Below are 25,676 nucleotides of genomic sequence, written 5' to 3' on the forward strand. Positions count from 1 at the left end.
CCAACCTACCAAAAACCGCAAACCAACCAACCAAAAACCAAAACCAAGGCCACAGACACCACCCCGTTCCCCCAAAACAAACACCAAAAGAAATCCATAACCCAACCAACCAATGAACTAAAAAAATCCAGATAAACAAAAACCAGAACAAGCATGTGCCAAGCCAGAGTAGAAAATACAGTGTGTATTAGAAACAGACCAGTTTTGAGTTACAGAAATGAGCACATGCCTCTGTGGTATCAGGAAAGCAAGTACTGACTCCCTTGGGAACCCAGGATAGTCAGAGTTAGTAATTTCCAGTCTTTAATTAATTTATTTATTTACTTATTGTGTATTGGACAGAGAATGATTCTTGTCATTCAATTTAAAGTGACTCCTTTTCTTTTCGTTGGTGGAAGTAATGGGATTCTTTAGGATTCATAATGGAGAGTTACATCATAAGAAGTGCTATCTAGGAGCATTCATTATCTTATTTTGTTTGATGCAGCTGCAACATGCTCCTGATCGCAAGCTGTGTCATAAAGAAAGTGCTTTCATGGCCATGGGGGTGTGTTGTGTGAGGAGAAGTAAGCTTCTATTAGTTAGAGTCATGGTGCTTCCCAAACCAAGAGCATCTTTTGTTCCCTTCCCAAGATGCTGTACACCAAAAAATACCTAGGCTCTTATTTTGCTGCCCAAGCACCTGCTTGGACTTGAAAACAATAATTCTGTGGTAAAAGAATTGACGTCTTAAAATTGAGATAAAGATACAAACAATTTCATTTCATGAACACACTTGTTCTACTATGGCACGGAAGTGTGAAGTTTATCTCTTTGTTTACTGAATAATAATGAAAATATTGGCACAAACTGGACAGTTCATAACTCTTAGGGCAGAGATACTGTAAGTTGGTTTATCAGGCAGTTTTAAAAGCCCAGGACTGGAACTTTTATTTTACTTTGTTAAGGAAAAAAATATTCTAAGTGAGTCTATATATTTGAGAGAACTAGCTGTTCCTTCATTCTTAAGTAATGGAAGAGGTTGCACGAAGAGTCCTATATATTACATAAAACTTGCAGTTTCTATGGATACTTCAACAATGAGAAACTCCACCTGTGTTGCTGTGGGAAATCCAGATTTAGCAGGCTTTAGGAGTCAAAATACAAATATGGAATCACTTAATTTTGGCTCTCAGTCACAGTGAGTTCCTTACACTGAAGAGCAAAGGCGCTGTACAAGAAACTACTGGTATAAGTGTAAAATGATGATGATAAGTGTAAAATGTAAGATGATGAAAAACATTACAAATGTGCAGCTTTTTGATATAGACTTCCTCTGGATTCTAAATTTATCTGGGTATTACTGAGATAAAATGTTGTATGATGAATAACTAGCAAAAAAGTGTGGCCTGCTATCCAGTAGATCATCAGGCCATTGAGAAATGTAGTTTCATGAATCTTTCTGGCACATATTCAGAAGATATAACATTGAATATCATATTTTCAAATGCTTTATGACATTTTCAAGTTTCATTTGACACACACACACACATGAACAAGCCACAACTGTGGAAAGATGGAGTAATGGGAAACCTTCCTATTGCAGCTCTGATGGCTCAGTGCATTATAATACCTGCTTTACATCACTGGGAGATCTGTCAGGGCAATGTTATTAAATAATTACTTCTCCAATATTGTTTTGTCGTACATGTTAGAAAAAACTTTGTTTCTCTAGTGCTTCATTTTATTTGCCTGCGCTGCCTGTGTGCTTATCCATTGGACCTGAACTACTAATTCATACTGCTCAGCAATGCCCACTCTAATCCTTCCCACATGGTAGATGTGTTTAGTTTTAAAAGGCTTTTCTTATGCCTTTCATTCAAAGTGCTGTAATTCATTTCAGCTGTGCTGGAATAGTGCCAGGAAGACCAGTTCTCTCTGCTTACTATATCCTCTCAGCTGAAGCATTTTAAAGCATACTACTATAAGGACAAGCACCAGAAATTCTTTATACATTAGACCTTCTCAATTGCAAGTCACATTTAGAACTGCAGACCTGCCAACATATGTTAATGAAACAGGTTTTAGGTGAAACACAGAATTAACTCTAAATGCAAGTTTAAAGAAGACTTTTCTGTTTCACAGATCAACTTAACCTTTTCCTTGTGGGCAGTATATTTATTTGTAAATTAATAAATTAATTTGTAAATCTCACTAGACAAGTACTAGTTACCAATGCCTCAACTCCTTTTTTCATTTTTCTTTGCTACTGAAATTCTTTATCTAACACACATAATAGGGGAATACCCTCAGCAGCAGATATCTCAGCTATGCCTTCAATCAGGCTATGTTTGTCATTGAACCATTCCACATTCAATCTCCATTTATTTCTCAATTTTGTTACCTTGTCACCTTGTTTGAAAGCAGTTATCACCTTGTTTACTGTAATGGTTTAGGAGTTACCTGCCTCCTGCCCCCCCCACTCTTATGAAATGACCCAGACTAGACTCAGACAGGTGGAAGTTAAGGAATGAAGTTTTACATTTACAGCTTAGCACCGTATACATGCAACTATTAACAATATTTACAGTTATATACAGAAATGTACAAGTTAAAAGTAATACAGAAGGGCGACGAGGCTGGTGAGAGGCCTCGAGCACAAGCCCTACGAGGAGAGGCTGAGGGAGCTGGGATTGTTTAGCCTGGAGAAGAGGAGGCTCAGGGGTGATCTTATTGCTATCTACAACTACCTGAAGGGTGGTTGTGGCCAGGGGGAGGTTGCTCTCTTCTCTCAGGTGGCCAGCACCAGAACGAGAGGACACAGCCTCAGGCTGTGCCAGGGGAGATTTAGGCTGGAGGTGAGGAGAAAGTTCTTCACTGAGAGAGTCATTGGGCACTGGAATGGGCTGCCCGGGGAGGTGGTGGAGTCGCCGTCCCTGGGGCAGTTCAAGGCAAGATTGGACGTGGCACTTGGTGCCATGGTCTAGCCTTGAGCTGTGTGGTAAAGGGTAGGACTTGATGATCTGTGAGGTCTCTTCCAACCCTGATGATACTGTGATACTGTGTGATACAACTGCCCTTCCAGAAATCAGAGTCCCCAGGAGGGGCTCCCGACCACCCTTCCACCTTCTTTCCACCCCTCTACCTTACCCCAAACTATACCTTATGTGCAAGGTGAGTTTGGAGGATTGGCAAGGAGGGTTAGAAACAAAAGGATACAGAGAAGCAGCCCAGGGAGAAGCATAGGCACCAACAGAGATGCAAACACACTCTGTTATATATGTTTTTGTTCTTGTTTTGTACATCTCAGCAAGCCTACGAGTGTTTACTTTTCACAGCCTATAATCTAATTTTCCTCACTAAAATATTCCAATTATCCTCAAACTAGCACAATCCACCCTTGTCTATTTCACTCAGGTTTTGCTGAGAATTGTCTAATCTAAACCAATATTTGCAATAATGAATAGTACAAGTTCAGTTCATGCTTCATTCTGACTATCTCAGACGTAGGTGATTCAAAAGCTCAGAAAACAGCAAACAGTCTGTCTCCTCATAGAAGAGACAAGAACAGGTACTCCCAAGTGACACTGGGTTTGTGCTCATGTGCCGTAGATTCTCTCATAGATTATGTCTTTGGACACCAGGTAATACCTAGAATAGAACATTTCTAACAGCTTGTATTATATGCTCTGAATTTAAACTCTCTCAGCTGAAGTTAAATTTCTCTGTGGAATACACTGGATTTCACCATTCTCCTGTGTTCCCCTGTAGGTATGACCAGGACCTTCACCAGAAACCACCCCTTGGACAGGTTTCCCTTCACCTGAAAGAGAAAATACCCAAACATTTTTTTTTCCTAACAGATTCTTTTCACGTACAACAGGAACTTTATCACCATCCACTGTTTGCATCAAATCTGATTGTGCAGGTGTTGCTCTGTTTGCAGAACCCCTACTATTTACAACCAGGGTAAGTGTTTGTCCCAGTTTTTCAAAGTTCCACCCCCCATGGTTTTTAGGGTGGTTTTCAGCAAACCATTGTAGCATTCAATCTTCCCTGAAGCTGGTGCATAGTAGGGTATGTGATAGATCCACTCAATACCATGCTCTTTGGCCCAGTTTTTCACAAGATTGTTCTTGAAATGAGTGCCATTGTCTGACTCGATTCTCTCTGGAGTTCCATGTCTCCACATGATCTGTCTCTCCAAGCCAAGAATGTTATTACATGCAGTAGCATGTGGAACTGGATAGGTTTCCAGCCATCCGGTGCTGGCCTCTACCATCGTCAGCACATACTGCTTGCCAGAATGAGATCGAGGTAAAGTGATGTAGTCAATCTGCCAGGCCTCACCATACTTGCACTTTGACCATCTCTCGCCATACCATAAGGGCTTGATTCGCTTAGCCTGCTTAATAGCAGCACAGATGTCACAGTCATGGACGACTTGGGTGATAGCATCCATGGACAAGGCAATTGACCTATCGCGAGCCCATCAGTATGTTGCATCTCTACCTTGGTGTCCAGATGAGTCATGGGCCCACCGAGCTAAGAACAGTTCACCTTGGTGTTTCCAACCAAGGTCAAGATCAGAGTTTGTTTTGACTTGAGAAATCTTAGCAGCTTGGTCTGCCTGCTGGTTGTGTTGATGTTCCTCAGTTGCTCTGCTCTTAGGCATGTGTGCGTCTACGTGCCGCATCTTCACTGGAATTCTCTCCAGCCGTGCATCAATGTCCTGCCATAGATCAGCTTTCCTTTCCTCTGCCAACCATTCTTCTTCCAGTCCTTTAGCCAACCCCACAGAGCATTGGCTACCATCCATGAGTCAGTGTAGAGGTAAGGGATAGGCCAATTCTCACGTTCAGCCACATCAAGAGCAAGTTGAACAGCTTTTACCTCAGTGAACTGACTGGATTCTCCTTCGCCATCCTTCGCTTCGATAACTCTCCTGGTAGGACTCCAAACTGCTGACTTCCATCTTCGCTTGTTCCCAACAAGACAATAGGAACCATCTTTGAACAAAGCATAGTTCTTTTCCTGATCAGAGAGATCACCATGAGGAACAGCTTCTTCAGCACGAGTCACTTTCTCCTCTGGAGGTTTCATACAGTCTGTGCCTTGCAGTAGTTGGTGATGACATCCACCAGACCAGGCTGATCGAGATTACCCATTTGTGCTCATTAGGTTATCAGAGCCATCCATTTAGACCAGGTTGCACCTGTGGCATGATGCAGTGATGAACCTTTGCCCTTGAACATCCAGAACTGGTAATCTAGGAACTTAAAGCATCTGTGACTCAGTTCCAATCACTTCAGAAGCTGCTTTCACTCCTTCATAGGCTACTAGTATCTCTTTCTCTATTGGAGTGTAATTTTCCTCTGAACCTCTGTAGCTACAACCCCAGAAACCAAGTAGACGACCACGTGTCTCATTTGGAGCTCTCTGCCAAAGGCTCCAAGTTGGACCATTGTCCCTGACAGCCCTGTACAGAATGTCCGGACCAGTTTGAACAGGTTCCAAGTCCACTGCATGGACTACTTCTCACTTTATCTGATCAAAGTCTCTTTGTTGTTTAGGTCCCTACTCAAAATTGTTTCTCTTACGAGTCACATAGTGCAGAAGTTTGACAATTTGACTACAGGAATGTGTAGTCTCCAAAATCCCACTGCACCCAAGAAAGAGAGAGTGTCCTTCTTATTGGTGGGAACTGCCATGGTGGAGACTTTGTTGATCACATCCTGAGGAATGTAACGGCGACCATCCTGCCACCGCACTCCCAGAAGCTGAATTTCTCTGGCAGGTCCTTTGACCTTGTCTCTCTTAATGGCAAAACCTGCTTGCAACAGAATGTCAATGATTTTGTTACTTTTCTCAAAGACTTCCTCAGCAGTTTGGCCCCACACAATTATGTTGTTGATGAATTTTACGTGCTCTGGAGCTTTACCTTTCTCTAGTGCATTGTGGATGACTGAGTGACAGATTGTTGAACTGTATTGCCACCCCTGAGGCAAACGGTTTTACTGGTTCTGGATTCCTCTTCAGGCAAATGCAAACTGAGGCCTGCACTCCTTTGCTATGGGAATAGAGAAGAAAGCATTAGCAATGTCTATGGTTGCATACCATTTAGCCTCCTTCGATTCCAGCTCGTACTGGAGTTCCAGCATGTCCGGCACAGCTGCACTCATGGGTGGTGTCACCTCGTTGAGGGCACAAAATTCTACTGTGAGACGCCAGTCTCTGTTAGGCTTTACGCACAGGCCAGATGGGACTGTTGAAAGGTGAATGAGCTTTCTCAATGACAGCCTGACTCTCCAGTTGACGAATCAGCTGATGAATGGGCAACAAAGAGTCACGGTTAGTTCTGTACTGCCTGTGGTGTACAGTGTGGGTAGTAATTGGCAGTTTCAGATCCTCTATGTCATGATGTCCCACAACTGCAGATTCATCTGAAAGTTCAGGTCTAATGGACAATTTCAATTTACCATCCTCAATCTCTACAGATGCTGTTCCAAAAGCCCATTTGTGACCCTTAGGATCTTTGAAACAACCTTGTCTCAAAAAGTCAATTCCCAGAATGCAAGGCGCATCAGGACCAGTTACAATAGTATGTTTCTTCCACTCTTTACCAGTTAAACTGATCTCAGCCTGTATTTTAGTTAACTCTTGAGATCCACCAGTGATTCCAAAAATAGATATGGACTCTGTCCCTTTGCAATTTGATGGCAATAAAGTACACTGAGCACCTGTGTCAACTAAAGCCCTGTATTTCTGAACTTTCAAACTGCCGGAACACCTAATGAATACATTCCAATAGATTCGGTTTTCTCCACTGTCCCTCTCCTCCTCCTGGCTTGAGGTAAGCTAATGCTGAACATGGCATGTGGGGTGTACAGAACGATTGGTGTTGTTAGGATGAGAGAAATTGCAATTCATAGAATAATTGCAGTTACTGTGGGGAGCTGAAGAAGTGACAGCTACTTTTCTGGCATCGCTGCCTCCATTTCTGCCACTCTGCAGTTCCCTGACTCTCTTTAAAAGAACTGAAGTATTTTGACCATCCTACTTGTTCATGTTCTCAACAAATTGGTCATGAAAGATTATCCACACTGACCCACGATTGCTGATGTCTAGGTGGAAATTGTCTCCTTGGCCAGAATTGTCTTGCAGGAGGTGGGTGTCTGTTCCTGATGGCAGAAACATGCAACCCATTCAGATGATGAACAGCTGGTATCCTTTGCCAGATTCGATATGGAGGTTTTAATTTCCTCCTTCAGTTCTTTCATGGTATTTTTTATTTCTGTAGTTATAGTTTTTATGGCAGAGACTAAGGCAGAATGCGACAAACTGTCGTCTATCTGCCTCAGTTTGTCAGTGAAGTCACCAACAGTGAGAGGCCTTCCATTATCACTCCTCGACAGAAACCTGCTAACTAAGATGTTAGCATAGGATGAAGGAGCAAGCTTAATAAGCTTCTTTGTGAGACCTGTTCCAAGAGGAATGTCATCAGGCTCATGTGTACCATGATCTCCATAGAGCACTTCCTTCCCAGCAAACTCCTTCAGAAGCTTAATTCCCTGCTCAATGGTGTTCTACTTCTTGGCTGCGCATGGCAAATCATCTCAGGAAAGATATCTCATAGCCATAGCCAACAGGAGGTGTGTCCACAAGCTAACCTTACTGAAAGGTCTTGCTAAGAATTTGTCCATTCTACTCTCCTTTGTGAGTGGCCCTAGCTGCTTGGCAGACTTGTCTCCTACCTGTAGGGCATTTGCACCAATAGTATGGCATCTCACCAGTCAGTTTAGGATTGTCACTCTTGATTCTCTTGCACATTCCTTTCTAATTTCCCTGATCTCTTTGAGGGGATCACTGGAATCCTAGATATCATCTTTCTCCTCTTCTTCTGCTTGTTTGTGGCCTAGAAACAGAACTTTCCTAAGACAACTTAAACTCAAAGCCATCGTCCTTCTTGGCAGCCAATCTCATGTAGCTTTTCTTGTCAGAGTATTGAGACCTGAGTATATTGACCAAATCTCTAAGGCTGTATTTTAACTCTACTTCCTCTTGTGTACCAGACGTCTGCTCTCCTAACTCCTCTCTTGAATCACTCTCTGTCAAATGTTTCATCTTAGCTTTCACCTTCATGGGAGTAAGGAAGGCTTTGGAAGTTCCTTCTAGAAGGTCTGAATCATTGAGGGACTGAATCTCTGAGGCCTGTGAGTTTGAATCTGGTTTAGGGTTAAAAACCTGTGGATTTGAACCAGGCGAAGAAACAGCAGAGACTTGAACAGCTGGACTTGTTCTTTGTTTGTTTGCCATATTGTAAACAACCAAGACTTTGGCAATTGTCCCAGGACTTGTAGAGGAGGTGTAGCAGTGGTCATGGCAGCACCCTCTCACTCTTCCCCCAAACAGAAACTGTTTTGAGAACCTTGCTCATTTTCAGTTCTGGAAGTCTGGCCAAGTTCTCCAGGCCTTATCTCTAACTCTGTTTGTGAGCAAACCTGCCTTTTTCCTTTTCTTAAAGCAGCCTCATTTGAATTTTTCATGCACAATGGTAGCACTAGTGCTAAAGCCTGAATTATTAGGGCTATATTAATACATGGTAAATATGCCACTCTATTATGTGTGTAGAACTCGCTATAGGAGTCTCTAAGTTCAGTTTTAGGCAACTGTTGTAATATTTCCTGACTTATTAAAACTAGAATTGGTAACAGTTTCAGTAATATTAAAGCCGACCCAGCCCAGAAGATACTCTCCATAATCCAAAAACATTCCTTTAAGTTTTTCCCACAATAAACCAAACAGGAGGGAACCAACATAACAGTGGAGCCGCCTTAGACATAATGGATAAAAAATACTACTGATTAATCAGATAAGCTTCACCTTAACTCCCAGACTTAATTAGCAATAGATTAAATTTAATTATATCCACACTGGGTACCAAAAATCAAGATGTGATGGTTTGGGAGTTACCTGCCCCCCACTCTTATGAAATCACCGAGACTAGACTCAGCTAGCTGGAAGTTAAGGAATGAAGCTTTATATTTACAGCTTAGCACAATATACAAGCAGATATTTACAATATTTACAGCTATATACAGAAACATACAAGTTAGAAGTAGTACAGAAATACAACACCCCTCTGTTGTGGAGGGCCTGTAGGCCCAAAAAGAGGCTTATTTGTGCCTATGCATGCCTGGGCATGTTTTTCTGCCAGGACCCCTGGTTGTAAACAAGTTGTGTAAGCCATACACACCCAGCTGATGTCATCCTGGGGCATGGGCAGATCCATGTGATCCCCATATTTGGGAAAGTCCAGGCAAGAAGCTTCTGCCTATTACGGTAAGGTTTGGCTCACTGCCAACCTGATTGGTCATTCTAGTTGCCAAAGAGGCCATTAATCTTGGCCCACATTCAATAAATAGGGGTGCACAAGTAAACAAAGTGCTCAGCTCAGACCCTCAGGCACAGACCCTGCATAGCTCAGCCACTCAGATGCTCAGAGGCCCAGACCTCATCTCATGCTCTGACTCACTCGCAGCTCACCTGCCTGTGTACCTTTCTTGCAGAGCTCATTTAAGCCTGCCTATTATATATATATATATATATATGTGTGTATATATATATATGAGGAGCCTATAGTCTCCTAAGCCAGCTGTGCACATCTGCATGCTACGGTGCTATCAGGACCAGATCCTGTATTGCATTTACCTGTGGAGCTCAGACTCCCAGCAGCTGCGCACACTTTGCATGCCTGCTGCCTATCATTGCCTGGTAAGCGCCACTGCCGCTGAGATAACCAGGAAGCAGATTCTGGATTGTCTGCACACACACACAGCCTGCTAGCCATGAAGAACTGTGCCAGAGACAGCATGATATTCTCCTGAAATCCTGCCAGCTGAGAATTCCCGGACACAGCATCCAGAAGAAGCCAGCAGCACCAAAGGCAGAGATTGCCTCTTTGCCAGGAGAAAAAGGTCAGAAACCTATTTCCCCAGAAGCTGGGAAGATTTATCCTTTCCCTTCAAGCTAGGAGGATTCCAGCCTCCAAGTCCACAGGTAGAGATCCACTGAAGTCTGGACACTAGGCATAGGCTGTGATACAGCCCCGGAAGGTGATTAATAATTGATAAGAGTTGTGAGTAAAAGGTTTAATACCTCTATAAATATCTGTTGCCTCTGTCGTAGAGCAGAATCAGTTCCAGCCCACTCTGCTGGGAAAATAGCATGTGACCCCAAATGGCATTATGCCATGGGGAAAACTCCTCTCTCTGTTTATAGTTTGACTGTTTGCTAGTTAATTAATAAGTTCCTGTACATATCTTATCCTAGAATGTTTTCATAACCGTGTATTGAATATTAATATTAATATGCAGTGGTTGGGGGTGGTGAGAGTTCATAATATTGAGATTAATAAATATATATTTTTATATAAAATTATCTCACCCAAATTAATTTCTTCCCTCCACCAAATAGGTGTAGGTATTGAGAACCCCCTCTCTAACACCCTCCCAGAAATCAGAGTCCCCAGGAGAGACTCCCAACCACCCTTCCACCCCTCTACCATACCCCAGAGTATACCTTATGTGCAAGGTGAGTTTGAGGGATCAGCAAGGGGGGTTAGAAGCAGAAGGATTAGTTACACAGAAGCAGCCCAGGGAGAAACACAGGCACTGACAGACAGACACACACACACGCACACACTCTGTTATCTATGTTTTTGTTCTTGTTTTTATACATCTCACCAAGCCTATGAGTGAAGTAGCCATCACCACTGTTTCTTTTTCACAGCCTATAATCTAAGTTTTCTCACTAAAATATTCCAATTAGCCTCAAACTAGCACATTTACAAAGAAAGGAACTGCAGGCATTACAGCAGTAAGACTATTGAAATAAGGCAATACCTCATAATGAGAAGATTTTAATATCTATTGTTCACATCTTTTATCAGAAATGTTTACCTGTATGTCTGGGCCATATCAGGTTGCAGGCTGTGCCTTTATCTGCACATAGATTTGCCCTGAGTTCCTGTCAGTTGATGTGATGTATTTGAAAATGATGGAAGGACTATTATCTCCCATTATGGAGGCACCAGTGTGGTGGGTTTGGGGCCCAGGTGCCCTTGAGAAGACCACAGAGACACAGTCCTCCAAAAAGAGATAGAGTCCCAAGGGATGGACCTAATCATGCCAGGATATCGCAGCGTTGTTCTTCCATTCCGCTTCCTGGTATCATAGGTTATAATGCAGTGCCTGGCTGATACTGCCCTTTTCTGCCCCCAGCTTCTCCTCCCTTCACTTCTCTCTCTGAGAAGAGTGTGCAGCCCTACTTATCTCGTGGTTTGTGTGGGGAAGATGGCTCCTAGCTGGCAGGGAATTTTGATCTGTGTCATGCAGTCTGTTGAGGGCTTGTAGGCCTGAGGCAGGGGTGAGGTGGGATGGGGCAGTTTGGGCCTACTCTCAGGCCAGCTGAGGTTGGATGGGCTGATGGATTCTAGAGGGCTTTAGTCCAACAGGCCTGGCCTGGCTTGTGAATGTATTCATTCTACCCAATTGCCTTCTGCCCATGTGTACCTGTAAATAGAATCTCCCTTTAAACTTCCAACTGGTGTGCAGCACTTTTAGTCCCCAAAAGGAGTAAACACAATTTCTATCCTCCAGTCCTGGGTAGCTTGTGGCCTCAAACTGGGACAACTGGTTTCAGTGAGATTATCTAGTTAGGATGAAGTAGAAAACTTGAACCTGCCTCTCCTAAGCACTATTCCAGTTGCCAGGTCATTGCGGCATTAGCACTACTGAGTGTACAAACCTTATCTTGCCACTGTTCATCTCTTTCTTTCCAATGGCTATGTCATTCATTGACAACACATGGTGTTTCAGAAGACCAGTCAGATGAGGGGCTGAATACTCTTGTAAGATATGCCTGGAATATGCAATTTCATGTGCTGGCACTCATAAATAATTTTTTCCCTTGTAGGTCGTCCCCAAGAGAGTAGGTCACTGCAAGTCAGGTGTTACTTCCCCACCTTTCATGATCAAAACATCACTTTATCTTAATATCAAATATTAATTTGCTATCTTCTGTAGTATTGCCCAGTAGCTTCTCTTTACAATTGTCATGGAGGGTCTGTAGGCCCGAAAAGAGGCTTCTTTATGCCTCTACATGCCTGGACATGTTTTTGTGCCAGGACCCCTGTGTGTAAACAAGTTGTGTAACACACACACAGAGGTCATGTATCCCTGGGGGGAATCCATGTGACCCCTATATTTGGGAGAGTCCAGGCATGTAGCTGTCATGGAAGGTAGCAAAGCCCTTTTGTAGGCCCCATTTGTGCACAGGGTCATGGCTCACATGAAGACCAAGTCATCATAAAATCAAAACAATATTTCTATCTGCTGTCCCAGCAGCTGCAGAGCCTCTGAGAAGATTTCTCCTTCAGAGGGGTAAAAGGTAAACATAGGCTATGTTTTGAGACAGGGACCTTGGTTCCCATCACCCGATGTCACCCGCTGAACATCTGTTGGGGGCTGACCCCTGGTGGTCCTACAGGTTGTTTTTGGGTAAGAATCGTCCAATTGTATGAATTGATCATAACTTTGTACCAATCTGTAAAATGAATGTAAAATCGCCTGAACTGGCTAAACACACCTCTTTTGAACACTATAAAAATGCTGCGTTTGCCTTAATTGGGAGCCCCTTCGTTCTCCTGCTCTCCTTCTGAGTGACACCCTGCCTGCACACGCATCGCTCGGCACTCGCACCGCAGCATTGAGAATTACGGCCAGCTCGGCACAAATTCAACACGAACTTGTCAGCCTCAGGGGCCAGGGCCCAGCTCAGCCTGCACCTGCAGGAGGCTCGGACAACGCGCCTGAAATTCATAAATACTTTGAAACTCTCCTGAACTGCTTTTGGACAGTGAGTAACTGACAAACTTTTTATTTGGAGACTGAATAATCTCTCAAGACTCAAATGAACTCTCTTAAAATCACAGACTCTCTTCATTTTTGCCACTTTCTATTTTAATCTGCAACGGCGAACCAAGAACTTACGTGGGATAGTTATAATTAAGTTTGGGGAAGGGGATTTCTAGTGTTTTAGTAATAAATCATTTAACCTTCTTTATAAATCAGCCTCGCATGTTATTCCCCATAAATTCCCCTAAACTCCATTCTACAACAGTAGCCTCCTGCTCATTATGGTAAGACTGGTCACTCTGGTGGCAAAAGGGCCCATTAATCTCAGCCCACAGTCCATAAAGAGGGGTGCACAGAAGAACCACATGTTCTGTTCAGTTCAGTTCAGTTCAGTTCAGTTCATCTCAGCTCTGTTCAGCTCAGCTCTCTGACCCTGCCTCCAGCACAGCTCAGCCCTCACTTGCAGCTCTTTGAGGCTCAGACCTCATGCATTGATCTCGATCGCAGCTTACCTGTCTGTGTACCTTAGACGCAGAGCTCATTTAACCCTGCACATTTATATATATAAGGAGCCTACAGCTTCCTAAACCAGCATCAGCTGTGCATATCTGCAAGCTGCCTTGCTTTATCTACGGAGCTCAGACTCCCAGCAGCTTATCATACTTCGCATGCCCACTGTTTATTGCCTGGAGAGAGCCAGGAAGCAGACCTGGGTTGTCTGCACACACACACACATGGCCTGAATCCGTGAAGGAATCGTGCCGGAGCCAGCACAGACATTCTTCTCCTGTTCCTGTAATCCTGCCAAACTGATAATCTAGAACAAGACAGCAGCACCAGGCAGAGATCATCCCATGCCAGGAGAAGAGGTTACAAAGCCTAAGACCCCCAGAGACTGGGAATATTTATCATTTCCCCTCAAGCTGGGAAGATTCCAGCATCTGAGTCCACAGGCAGAGCCCCTGAAGTCTGGACATTGGGCACAGGCTGTGACACAATCCCAGAGGGTGATTAATAGTTAATAGCAACACTTATAAGTAAAGATTTCATTCCTCTGCAATATAAGTTACCACTGCCTTAGAGCAGAAAGAGTTTCAGCCCCTCTGCTGGCCTAATAGCATAAGCTCCCAAGCGGCACTAAGCCAAAGGGGAAACTCCTCTCTCTGTTTATAGTTTGAATATTTTGCTAGTTATTGACCAAATCCCTGTATATATTCTATCCTAACTTGTTTTCATAACTTTGCACAGAACTAAATATTAATACACAGTGGTTGAGGGTGGTGAGAGTTCATAAATATTAATTTTAATAAATTATATTTTTATATAAATTTTATATTGCCTCAAATTAATTTCTCACCTCTGCCAAACAGGCTTAGGCATAGAGAACCCCCTCCGCAACAATAATCAATGAAAAAAAACAAAACCACTTTATTTTCGCCTTTTTGCTTATTTAATTGCATGGGAACATGGGTATAGATTGGGCTGTTGCATGTAGTCTTATGAATTAGGAAGGTTTCACTGAGGAGAAAAGAAATATTCATCAGAATTCATTTTCATCAGCCAGCAGTGAGAACTGAAAAGAGTCAGTCTTGGGCACTTCTCTGCTTTTTCACTTTGACCTTTATACATTTTATTTTTAATGGCTCGTGGGAAAAGCTTCTTGAGTTTTGCTTAAGAAGTTTCTATCCATAAAGCTGAATCTTAGACTAACCTACATAAAACATGCCAATAAAATTCACCCTAAGAATTCCTGCTAAAGTTACCTTTCTGCTTATTCCAGAGCTTTAATGTTTGATAGACTACAGTTCTCTAAAAAAAAAAAAAAAAAAAAAAAAAATCTTGTCTTCATCTTGCAAATGTCATGACAAGGAGATAATGATATTTCCTTCCCCCATGAAATTTTGAGCCGTCATACAAGATTTGAGCCTGGTTTCTAATTGCTCTTATGCCTTCAACTTTCAGCCTTCTGGTAATTACTCCATTCAGCCATTTTACACAGTGAGTAATTTTCTACCTCCCTGTTTGGATGGGCAGAAGGGACAAAGAAGATAACTTCCATGGAAAAAGTTTGGGGTGCTATGACTTGAGGTGGTGAGAAGGATTCAGGGCTGTAAAGAGCTAACTTGCTCAGAGAAATAACGCTATGCCTCATTGTGGTTCTGAGATGTAGTCAAGACAGGACATCTTACACATTGTCTTACACACAGTCTTATGCACAGGCACAAAGTCTTGCACTTTGCTCTGGACTTAGCTCTGCAACTCTAAGTACCAAGTACCTGACAAAACCACAAGGTGTTGCTACACAAGCTGGAGCTCACTGAGCTGCTGCACAACCCCCCAGGTTCCAAGCTCAAGAGTGCAGAATTGGAAGCTGAAGCTTACTGTGCAAATGTCACTGAATGGGTCTGGGGTCTTCAGGCCAAGAGATTTGTTCCCATAAATGACTGGCACAGGTGTGGTTTGGAGCTATACAAATTGCAGAAAAGCACAGAGTGCCACTTGGGTGAGAAACTGTGGCAACCAGATAAGGAAGTGCTACCACATATGGGACAGGAAGAGTACAAAACTGTGAGAGCAACTGCAGGACATTGGAAGCTCCTCCACTGTGTGAAACCTTTAGGACTGCTGAGGCATTTCTGGATCCTGGGTGGTAACTATGCCTTGTTTTAGAATTCCTTGCTTTTCTACCTTTCTTGTACTTCTAACTTTTCCCTTTGCACATGGAAGTGAAAAAAAAAAAAAAAAAAAAGATGAAAGTGCCTCTCCCAGCTGACTGCTCAGTTCTCTCTGGGTTTCATTTGGGGGATGTTTAAAAGAACCTCTCCCACAACAGTGTGTTGAGACGGGACTAGAAGTCTTCTTTTCAAAGGGGCTCTAAACAGTGATTAATCAGAAGGCTGAAATTAGAACAATGGTTCCTAAGTCACTGAATCTGCCCCTTGTGCCAGGGGACAAAATAAAGCCTTGAAAAGGGCTGGACATCTCTTCCTTGGATAGCAGTATGTGGAGCTGAGTGTGATACAATGATTTTAGGATGAAAGGCCCTTTGTTGTTGGATTACCAGAGATCACGCAGAGCCTCAGGTTAGCTTTAATCATGATAGACAGGAGAGATGCAACTGCCTTTATCCACTACACTACCTCACACAACTCCCTATTCTTTCCTCTGAGGAATAAAAATATTTACTTTAGCCAAAGCTGCCTTTTTTGCTAACATAAAGGGAATTTCCTCCCTCTTTATTCTGTGTGTTTCTTCCCTAGTTTCTGTGTAGTATTTATACAGTGGTTCTTAGAGCTCTCAGGAGTACTTGAGCAGGCATAAATAGACCTCAGAAAGATATTTCCCATCATTTAAAAAATTAGCTTGAAATCTCCTTTTATACCAATGTTTTTAGTATTAAAAAAATCAGCTTTTAACACAGAACCATGGAATTGTAGGGGTTGGAGGGGACCTATGGACATTGAAGGAGGTCCCACAGCCTCTCTGAGCAACCTCTTCCAGTGGTCTGCCAGCCTCAGGGTGAAGTTTTTCCTTATGTTTAGATTGAACTCCCTGCGTTCTCATTTGTGCCCATTCTCCCTTGTCTTACCACTGGGCACCACTGAAAAGACTCTGGACTCATCCTCTTCACGCTCACTCTTTAGCTATTTATAAGCACTTGTAAGAACTCCTCTCAGTCTTCTCTTCTCCAGGCTAAAGAGCCCAAGATATCTCAGCCTCTCCTAAGTAAAAGAGATACTCCAGTTTCCCAATTATATTCACAGCCCTATGCTGGACTCTGTCCAGTAGTTCTTTGTTCCTCTTGACTGGGGAGCTCAGACTGGACACAACTGGACTTCAGATGTGGCCTCACCTCACGTAGTTAGATTAGAGGCAGAGGAGAACCTCCCTGGATCTACTGGTCACACTCTTCTTAACACACTTCAGCATAGTGTTGGCCTTCTTGGCCATGAGGGCACATTGATGGCTCATGGTTCACCAGAATTTCCACCTCCTTCTACAAAGACCTGCTTTCCAACAGATTGACCCCTAACCTGCAGTGGTGCATGGAGTTATTATTTCCCAGGAGCAGGACTCTACACTTGCCCTCATTGAACTTCGTGAGGTTCACCTCTGCACAAACCTCCAGCCTGTCCATATCTCACTGAGTGGCAGCACAGCCTTCAGATCATAGAATCAACCATGTTGGAAGAGACATCCAAGATCATCCAGTCCAACCTATCGCCCAGCCCTATCCAGTCAACTAGACCATGGCACTAAGTGCCTCATCCAGTCTTTTCTTGAACACCTCCAGGCACAGTGACTCCACCACCTCCCTGGGCAGCCCATTCCAATGCCAATCACTCTCTCTGGGAAGATCTTCCTCCTAACATCCAGCCTAGACCTCCCCTGGCACAACTTGAAACTGTGTCCCCTTGTTCTGTTGCTGGTTGCCTGGGAGAAGAGACCAACCCCACCTGGCTACAACCTCCCTTCAGGTAGTTGTAGACAGCAATAAGGTCACCCCTGAGCCTCCTCTTCTCCAGGCTAAACAACCCCAGCTCCCTCAGCCTCTCCTCGTAGGGTTTGTGTTCCAGGCCTCTCTCCAGCTTTGTTGCCCTTCTCTGGACATGTTCCAGTACCTCAACATCTCTCTTGAATTGAGGAGCCCAGAACTGGACACAGTACTCAAGGTGTGGTCTGACCAGTGTTGAGTACAGAGGAAGAGTAACCTCCCTTGTCCTACTGGCCACACTGTTCCTGATGCAGGCCAGGATGCCATTGGCTCTCTTGGCCACCTGGGCACACTGCTGGCTCATCTTCAGCCTTCTTTCTACCAGTAAAAAAACCCTATGAGTACACAAATCCTATGAGGAGAGGTTGAGGGAGTTGGGGTTGTTTAGCCTGGAGAAGAGGAGGCTCAGGGGTGACCTCACTGCTGTCTGCAACTACCTGAAGGGAGATTGCAGCCTGGTGGGGGTTGGTCTCATCTGCCAGGCAAGCAGCAATAGAACAAGGGGACACAGTCTCAAGTTGTGCCAGGGGAGGTCTAGGCTGGATGTTAGGAAGAAGTTCCTGCCAGAGAGAGTGATTGGCATTGGAATGGGCTGCCCAGGGAGGTGGTGGAGGCACCGCCCCTGGAGGTGTTCAAGTAAAGCCTGGATGAGGCACTTAGTGCCATGGTCTAGTTGATTGGATAGGGCTGGGTGATAGGCTGGACTGGATGATCTTGGAGGTCTCTACCAACCTGGTTGATTCTAAGCAGCCTCAGTGACTAAGTTCTAAGCAGTATCCCCAGGTCCCTTCCTGGCTGCTCTCCAGCCACTGTCCCCAGCCTGCAGCTCTTCTTGGGGTTGTTGTGGCCAAAGTGCAGAACCCTGCACTTGGCCTTGTTAAATCTCATTTCATTAGCCTCTGCCCACCTATCCAGCCTGTCCAGGTTCCTCTGCAGGGATCTTCTACCTTCCAACCTTCCAACAGATCAACATCTGCTCCTAGCTTGGCATCATCTGCAAACTTATTGATGCTGGACTCAATCTCGTGGTCCAGATCATCAATAAAGATGTTGAACAGGACTGGGCCCAGCCACTCCTCGCAGTTTTCTATCATCAGCAAATTTGCTGAGGGTACACTCTGCTCCTTCTGTCAGGCCATGGATAAGTATGTTGAACCTCTGTTTGTACAAAATTATGGATGCCTGGAAGGAAAAGCTGGCTTGAATCAGGGTTTCTTCCTTGTCTATGTAAGCACAAAGGTCAGAGTCTGCAAAGATTCTCTGATACTCACCTGGAGCCTGAATTTGACAGCTCCAGGACAAAGCAGGAAAGGGAATGAGGCAATCCTAACCTGTAATGCCTTATTCTTTACCCTTCTCACTTCCTGAAGGAGAAATATTACAGTGCTCCCAAAACTTTAGGCTGACAACAGAAAAAAAAATTTGCTTAGTCTCTCTCTTCATTTCTGGAGCTTCCCAACTGGAAATTCCTTTTCTAGTCCTGACAAGACTCCTGTTAGTTTTGCAAAGCTCAGTCACTGGAAATTTCCTAAAGGAAAGTTGAATGGAGACAATTCAATCTCACTGAAAATTATCCCACCTTCAATATATCCATCCTGAAACACTGACAAACAACTGATTGTACAAGGGACATTCCTCGTAAGTTGTACCTTGCCCATTTTGGAAAAAAGTGCATGAGCTTTTCATAAAAAGGAGACATAATGAAATCCAGCCTTTGGCATGGCACCGAAAGCATGAATTCCTTGCTCAGTGGAGTTAGTATTTTTTAAGTGCTCAGAACATCTCATCATAATAAGCTTTCCCCTGACTTTCCAAGATTTCCCAAGCTAGAAGCGAAAATCCACCCAGTTTTTATGCAATAAACATTGATTTATAATCCAGAAAGCCAGCCCTTCTATGATTATTTCAATTGTAGCATGGCTATCATGACATAATTCTGTGGTGGTGCCTACTGCCCTTGCCCAGCACGTTAATGTTACTGCAATCTCTCTGGCTCTATTTTGAAGGTTTCTGAGCAGTATCCCTAGTGATACTGTGCTCTGAAAGTTACAGAAATGTCCTGGGACTTCAGCAGATCTGAATGCTCTTTGTTTATCATTGTGCAAACAATGGTGGAAATACAGGCGTTTAACTGTGGAACTGTGGAAATACAGGGGGCTCCTAAGGGCCAGAGACATAGCTTGTTCTGAAGGATAGGCACTGTGTTGCTACCCACAGCTCTTTAATCCTTGCTACTGAGAAGGGTTTAAGCTGCAGTGCACTCTCATCACAGATGATGCTAAAGAAGTCTAGATAGTAAGTTTCATTTAAAATGGAAATCTTCCAAGACAGTTTAAGTAATACAAGTACATAAAAAATGACACCAAACAGAAACGAGCTTTCCTCCTGCATATTCTGAACAAGCTCATGCAAGCTGCTGTTGATGTCAGTTTCTTTTTGATGAAGACTTGACTAGGATATTTCTTTATTTGCTGTGTAACATTTTTAATGCTTGCTTAAAATATTTTGCACAAACATCTACCGGTGTAGCTTTTCGTGGTTTGTTTTGTACCAATGACGTGAGAGCAGCATATGCAATAGAAGGCATGGTAATGAATCACAGACAAGTTACTGTTGCACAAGTTGCACTGCAAATTGAAAACTTTGACTCATGCAGCCACTTAAATGTCATTATAGGAATTTTGAATTTATATCAGGCCTTCTGACAGTCACTCAGTTCATTAATTTAAAAGTAGCAGACAGGTACCTAAAGTCACCACTCATACAGATAATGCTCTCTGGGTGCAATGTGGCTATTAGGAGGATTAATGTGGTCATCACCATTTTCACTCACCACTCACTCTTAGTGAGGGCTGAAAGTGCTGCTTCAGTCTCCCTGTATACACCTACTATCATCTTCAAAGCTCAGAGCCGCACCTCTTATCATTACCTGACAATGCAGAACAAGTAGTAGCCCTGCTACTGCATGCTGTATTCTGTAGCAGGGAGTGCTCAGAGTGTCACAGGACACTGGAAAGTTGCAGTCCCAATACAGATTAGGGTAATCTATAAGGTCGCAATGCCATGGTCTAGTTAATAGCTCCAAGTGCCAGGTGCTGCACTTTGGCCACAACAACCCCATGCAGAGATACAGGCTGGGGTCAGAGTGGCTGGAGAGCAGCCAGACAGAGAGGGATCTGGGGGTGCTGATCGATACCCGCCTGAACATGAGCCAGCAGTGTGCCCAGGTGGCCAAGAGAGCCAGTGGCATCCTGGCCTGCATCAGGAATGGTGTGGTCAGCAGGAGCAGGGAGGTCATTCTGCCCCTGTACTCTGCACTGGTTAGACCACACCTTGAGTACTGTGTTCAGTTCTGGTCCCCCCAGTTTAGGAGGGACATTGAGGTGCTTGAGCGTGTCCAGAGAAGGGCGACGAGGCTGGTGAGAGGCCTTGAGCACAAGCCCTACGAGGAGAGGCTGAGGGAGCTGGGGTTGTTTAGCCTGGAGAAGAGGAGGCTCAGGGGAGACCTTATTGCAGTCTACAACTACCTGAGGGGTGGTTGTGGCCAGGGGGAGGTTGCTCTCTTCTCTCAGGTGGCCAGCACCAGAACAAGAGGACACAGCCTCAGGCTGCGCCAGGGGAGATTTAGGCTCGAGGTGAGGATAAAGTTCTTCACTGAGAGAGTCATTGGACACTGGAATGGGCTGCCTGGGGAGATGGTGGAGTCGCTGTCCCTGGGGCTGTTCAAGGCAGGATTGGACGTGGCACTTGGTGCCATGGTCTAGCCTTGAGCTCTGTGGTAAAGGGCTGGACTTGATGATCTGTGAGGTCTCTTCCAACCCTGATGATACTGTGATACTGTGATACTGTGATTGGACAGGGCTGGGTGATAGGTTGGACTGGATGATCTTGAAGGTCTCTTCCAACCCGGTTGATCCTATGATTCTATGAAATTGCTAGAAAGCAGCATTCTCCAGAGGGAGTTTGCAAAACCTCCCCAGAAAGAGGCAGGCTGTGCCAGTGGAGATCAAAGTGTGGGTTGGCAGGGCCTAAGCCAACTAGTCTAAGATACTGGTCAAAAGCATATCCTGGCAGGTTTCTCTATTTACTGATCCCACAACACCGGTGTGTGAGGCTCTAACCCCACTGCAGGAAAAGAAACACTTGTGTTATATAATGACACTGTAATCTAACAGGCTTCTACACGATATTCTGCAGATACGAGGCAGGCAAACTTTTCCCTGCTAAAAATAGTGTTGGCATATGTATGAGATTTACTTTTTTTGGATGAAAGCTGTCATTGGTTTTAGTGAAGAAGAGATCAAGTTGAGTGTCCAGTTTGCATTTAAATCAGGGATTGTGTAAGAATGCTCCTTAACAGACATGAACTGACAAATACTTTACTGTCAAAGTGACATGCCATCAGTAGAAAAGCAACTTTGATTTGTCATCGCTTTTTGACTTATGATAGAAATGTGGCAGAAATGAAGGAACATGTTTGGACTAATGCTTCTGAAGTCCTTTCAGCTTCTGATCTTCCTAAAATGGTCTATATATGTTCTGCATGCCAGCAACGTAGAGTTAGTTACTGAACACTCCAAACCACTCACTGCTGAATCGGAGAGGGAGAGTAAATCACTTAAGAAAACTGTAGCTGGGCACACACTAGCTTTCTTATTGCAATCCTGCTGCTGCAGCAGTCCTCTTGTACACTACAGTGCTGCTTTTGAATTCTTCTTGCATCTGGCCACTGATATCAAGGCATCACAAATAAAAATGACAAAAGAGTCTGGACTGACACTAGGAAGTACTGGTTTTGAGCCTGAAACTCAGTTCTGTGCTTACTTGTCTATGAGACATCAGAGCTGAGCATTTACAGATATGCCCTCTAGAGCTGACTTCTTTGGACAGAGCTGTAACAAGTTTATTATTACATTATACTATGTTTCCTACCCAAATATGAAACCTTGACAGTAAAAGACATTATGAGTGATTGAATTTCTCATGCGGCTGGAAGATGAAGGTGGAGTGGGAGCTGAAAGAAGCTCTTCATACAGTATTGGTATAAGGGTTTGGCCAATCTTTTTTCCAGGTGTGGTTATTACCAAGCTACTGCTAAGAATATGCCATCCCACTTACGCTTGCTCCCAGAATTGACAGGACAACTGTGAGAATGATCACCTAACTTACTGCTTTGAAACCAAATTGGTGGCAGTGAGATGTTTAAGGCTGAGAAGTGCTTGTTTTTCAGGAAATTCTTTACAAAGCCTCAGTGAACATGCTCAAAAAGTCATCTGAACATACGACTTCTTGGTTAAGTTGCCACTTTGGTCTCCACTTGGCTTGTAGGACTAAGTGGGAAATGAACAACAGCATCAACTCCTGCTGATAGAGGATCTCGCCCTGAAGGGATCACAGATGAGTCGATGCAAAGTCCTTGTGATCTACTGTCAAGGACAGATAGCCTGCTGTTGCCAAGTGGCAGTTTGGGGTTGTAGTCTGGGGTGTACTGGACGCAAGCACTGGCACATGCACAGACACCAATGTGCACGTGGCCACATAGGGCCAGAAAGATGAAGCTTTCCTAAACTTCCTCATCATAACTTTTAAAGGTCAGAGGAAGCCAACCTTATTAGCCACCGGGGTTCAGGGACGGCTGTAGTGCCGCTACACAACAGGTGTCCTCCACAGAAACCAGGATCATTAAAACAAACACAAAAAATCCACAATGACATGAAATACCCTTACCCTCCCAACTTGTTTCAATGACTTGCATGTGGTAGCTAAGTGCTCTATACCAGACAGCTACCTGTGCCCTTCAACAAAGACATTTAACATACAGATTATCAACATGTTTTTTTTCAGACCAAAAGAACACAAATTTAGGTTAATTTAATAGAAAAAATAAAATACGGAATAACATTGATTTTGGCCAATATCAATTACAACAGAGCTACCCTATTTTACAAATAACAACTGAACATTTTACACATGTACAGTATATTTTTTTTCAGTAAAAATGGATTTGGATATAACAATGTGTCAGTTTTTTAAAAGAAAACAAAGATATTAATTTCTTCTCTATAATAGTGTTAGAGACATTTGTAAGTATCCAAACAAATTCTTTACAATCCATTACATAATTAAATCTTCATTATGAATATATATTTATATATAATATATATAATATTAACTTAAACTTTGAAAGCATTATGTTCTAGTTAAACATGTTATACTGAGAAATGAGGCAGTAACAGACAAGTAGTTAAACTGGCACAAATTGAATTATTTTAAACTTGAATGTTTTTCAGGAAATTTGCAGTGGGCTTTCTGCTAAAGGTGGCACCTTGCCTCTATAGGTTTGTATCCACTAATTTGTCAAACTTCCACAACAATTTTTGATCCTCTTTTGTTTTCCAACATTTACATGTTTAAACACCTGCAACTCATTTTCTATTTGTACGTCTCGGAAAGATAACTGAGAAAGACTTTTTGCACATTTTAATTATTATCCCCTGAAAACAGTTATCTTTGGAGTTCAGTTTTCTGTCTTTTGCCAAAGGTCTGTCTTCTGAAAAGTAACTAATTGAAGCTGATGAAGACATGTTCAACAGAAATTTGTACTAGTGGCCGTGTGCCTGGGTAGAGAGAGAAAGGCAGGAGCCACTTCTCTCACTGCCCAGGATGGCTTTACAGTGAGGTTAACTCCACTGGCCCCAGCAGGATGACTGCTGCTAAAATTTCTGTCGTGAGCAATTAAAAGCAGATTCAGGCCCAACATGACACAATTGTTACACCAAGAGAACCATTGATTTATTGCCCTATATGTAAATATTACTGAAGATGTATTTGGCACAATTGTAAATCCAGTCCTGTAAACACATCCTGTCACATATTGTCACACTGGCATTTACATATTGGCACTATGAAATAGCTCCACATATCTGTATGATAATATCCCCTTTTTCATGAATGCTACAATACAACAATAATTTATGAATACTCATTACATAATAGCGTATACATTACTCTCGCTTATGCAAATCAAGAGATGCAATATCTTTTGATTTTGTTCACTACAGGAAGTTTTTTTTTTTTGTTTAAGTTTTATTTGAAATAGGTTTGACAATTAAAAAAAAAAAAATCCTAGCATATCTGTTAATAAGCTAGCTGTCTAAAAATGAAATCTATATGACCAAACCCACATTTTGGGCAAACATATATACATATTGCATGTGATACAAAAAAAAAAACAACCCAGCACACAGCATAGAAAGTAAGAAAGAAATGTGTGCAGAAATGTTCACTTTTTTTTTTTTTTTTTTTTAAATACTGTTACAAAAGGGGCAGAACTTAGTCCTGCAGCTAATGATGTTTCTGATCCCCTCAGGAACTCACGTTCCCCCCCCCGTTAATAGACATAGCACAAAAAAAGACTAGTACAAACATTTTTGTATTGTTTAGTTTTAATCCATGTAAACTTGTGTTGTATTCTTGAAACACTCTTTAAACATCTCGAAGGGGAAAGAAGCAGGAAAAAAAAGGGAAGAAAAAGAGCCTTCAAAAAAAACAGGAATAATCCTAAAGTTGTCAGAAATCGAATCATGAGTTAAACATTAATTTTGGCATCAAATGCTTTGGTCACATAATACTGACTCTGTGATGCTGGATGCTCAGCTCTAGACACCCAGTTATGAAAGGTAGGCGTGTTGTAGTGTTTCCATTTAAGTTCCAACAAACAGTTCACCATCTCCCCAGACAAAGAGGAGTGAGAGAAAGAGAGAGATGGCTTTCTTTTTTTTTTTTCCCCTCCTTTTTTCCTTTTTCAATAATACGGTTAACCTATAAGTCTACAGGAACAGGAGGATGTTGGGAGGTGTCAGTTCACCCCTTGTGCGTACATGTTCTGCAACACAGTTGCTGAAGCACTTTTCGCTGGCAGAGATTGTTCTTTTTCACCAGCATACAGAATCCTCCCTCGGCCCAGGACTCTTCCGTGGCTTCCGGAGGGCAGCAGCAAGAGAAGAAGGGGAGGTTGAAGGTTTGGAGAGTATGGCGTGCGCAATGAAGGAAGGTTTAATTGGTCAGACAGGCAGATTGGGTTGAGAAGACCATTCAGTACCAGGTAGTAAGTAGGAAATTTGGTCCATCAAAAGGAATTTCAGTCAACAGCATTTTTTTTTTCAGGAAGAGATATTGTGTGGTCCGACAGGAAGTAATTGGCATCCATTTGTGAAAAGGAAAAAAAAAAGAATAGAAAGAGAATGATTAGAAAACAGTGATATTTACAGCAAAGGAATTTGTTC

General features: G+C 43.1%; 1 protein-coding gene across 2 annotated transcripts in view; it reads right to left on the reverse strand.

Annotated features, from left to right (window-relative positions):
• Positions 1-25,676, reverse strand: part of PCSK5 (proprotein convertase subtilisin/kexin type 5) — a 325,127-nt gene that overhangs the window by 68,482 nt on the left and 230,969 nt on the right. Inside the window, exon 21 of one of the 2 annotated variants that reach the window (XM_064176709.1) lies at positions 24,819-25,370. The exons of the other annotated variant lie outside the window; for it this stretch is intronic. Within the exon in view, the coding sequence (XP_064032779.1) occupies positions 25,255-25,370 (116 nt within the window). The 3' untranslated portion in view covers positions 24,819-25,254. Of the gene's footprint in view, positions 1-24,818; positions 25,371-25,676 lie in introns of those variants that run through there. 2 annotated transcript variants of the gene reach the window in all.

This window comes from Pogoniulus pusillus, chromosome Z, assembly GCF_015220805.1.
Source record: "Pogoniulus pusillus isolate bPogPus1 chromosome Z, bPogPus1.pri, whole genome shotgun sequence".
Classification (NCBI taxonomy): domain Eukaryota; kingdom Metazoa; phylum Chordata; class Aves; order Piciformes; family Lybiidae; genus Pogoniulus; species Pogoniulus pusillus.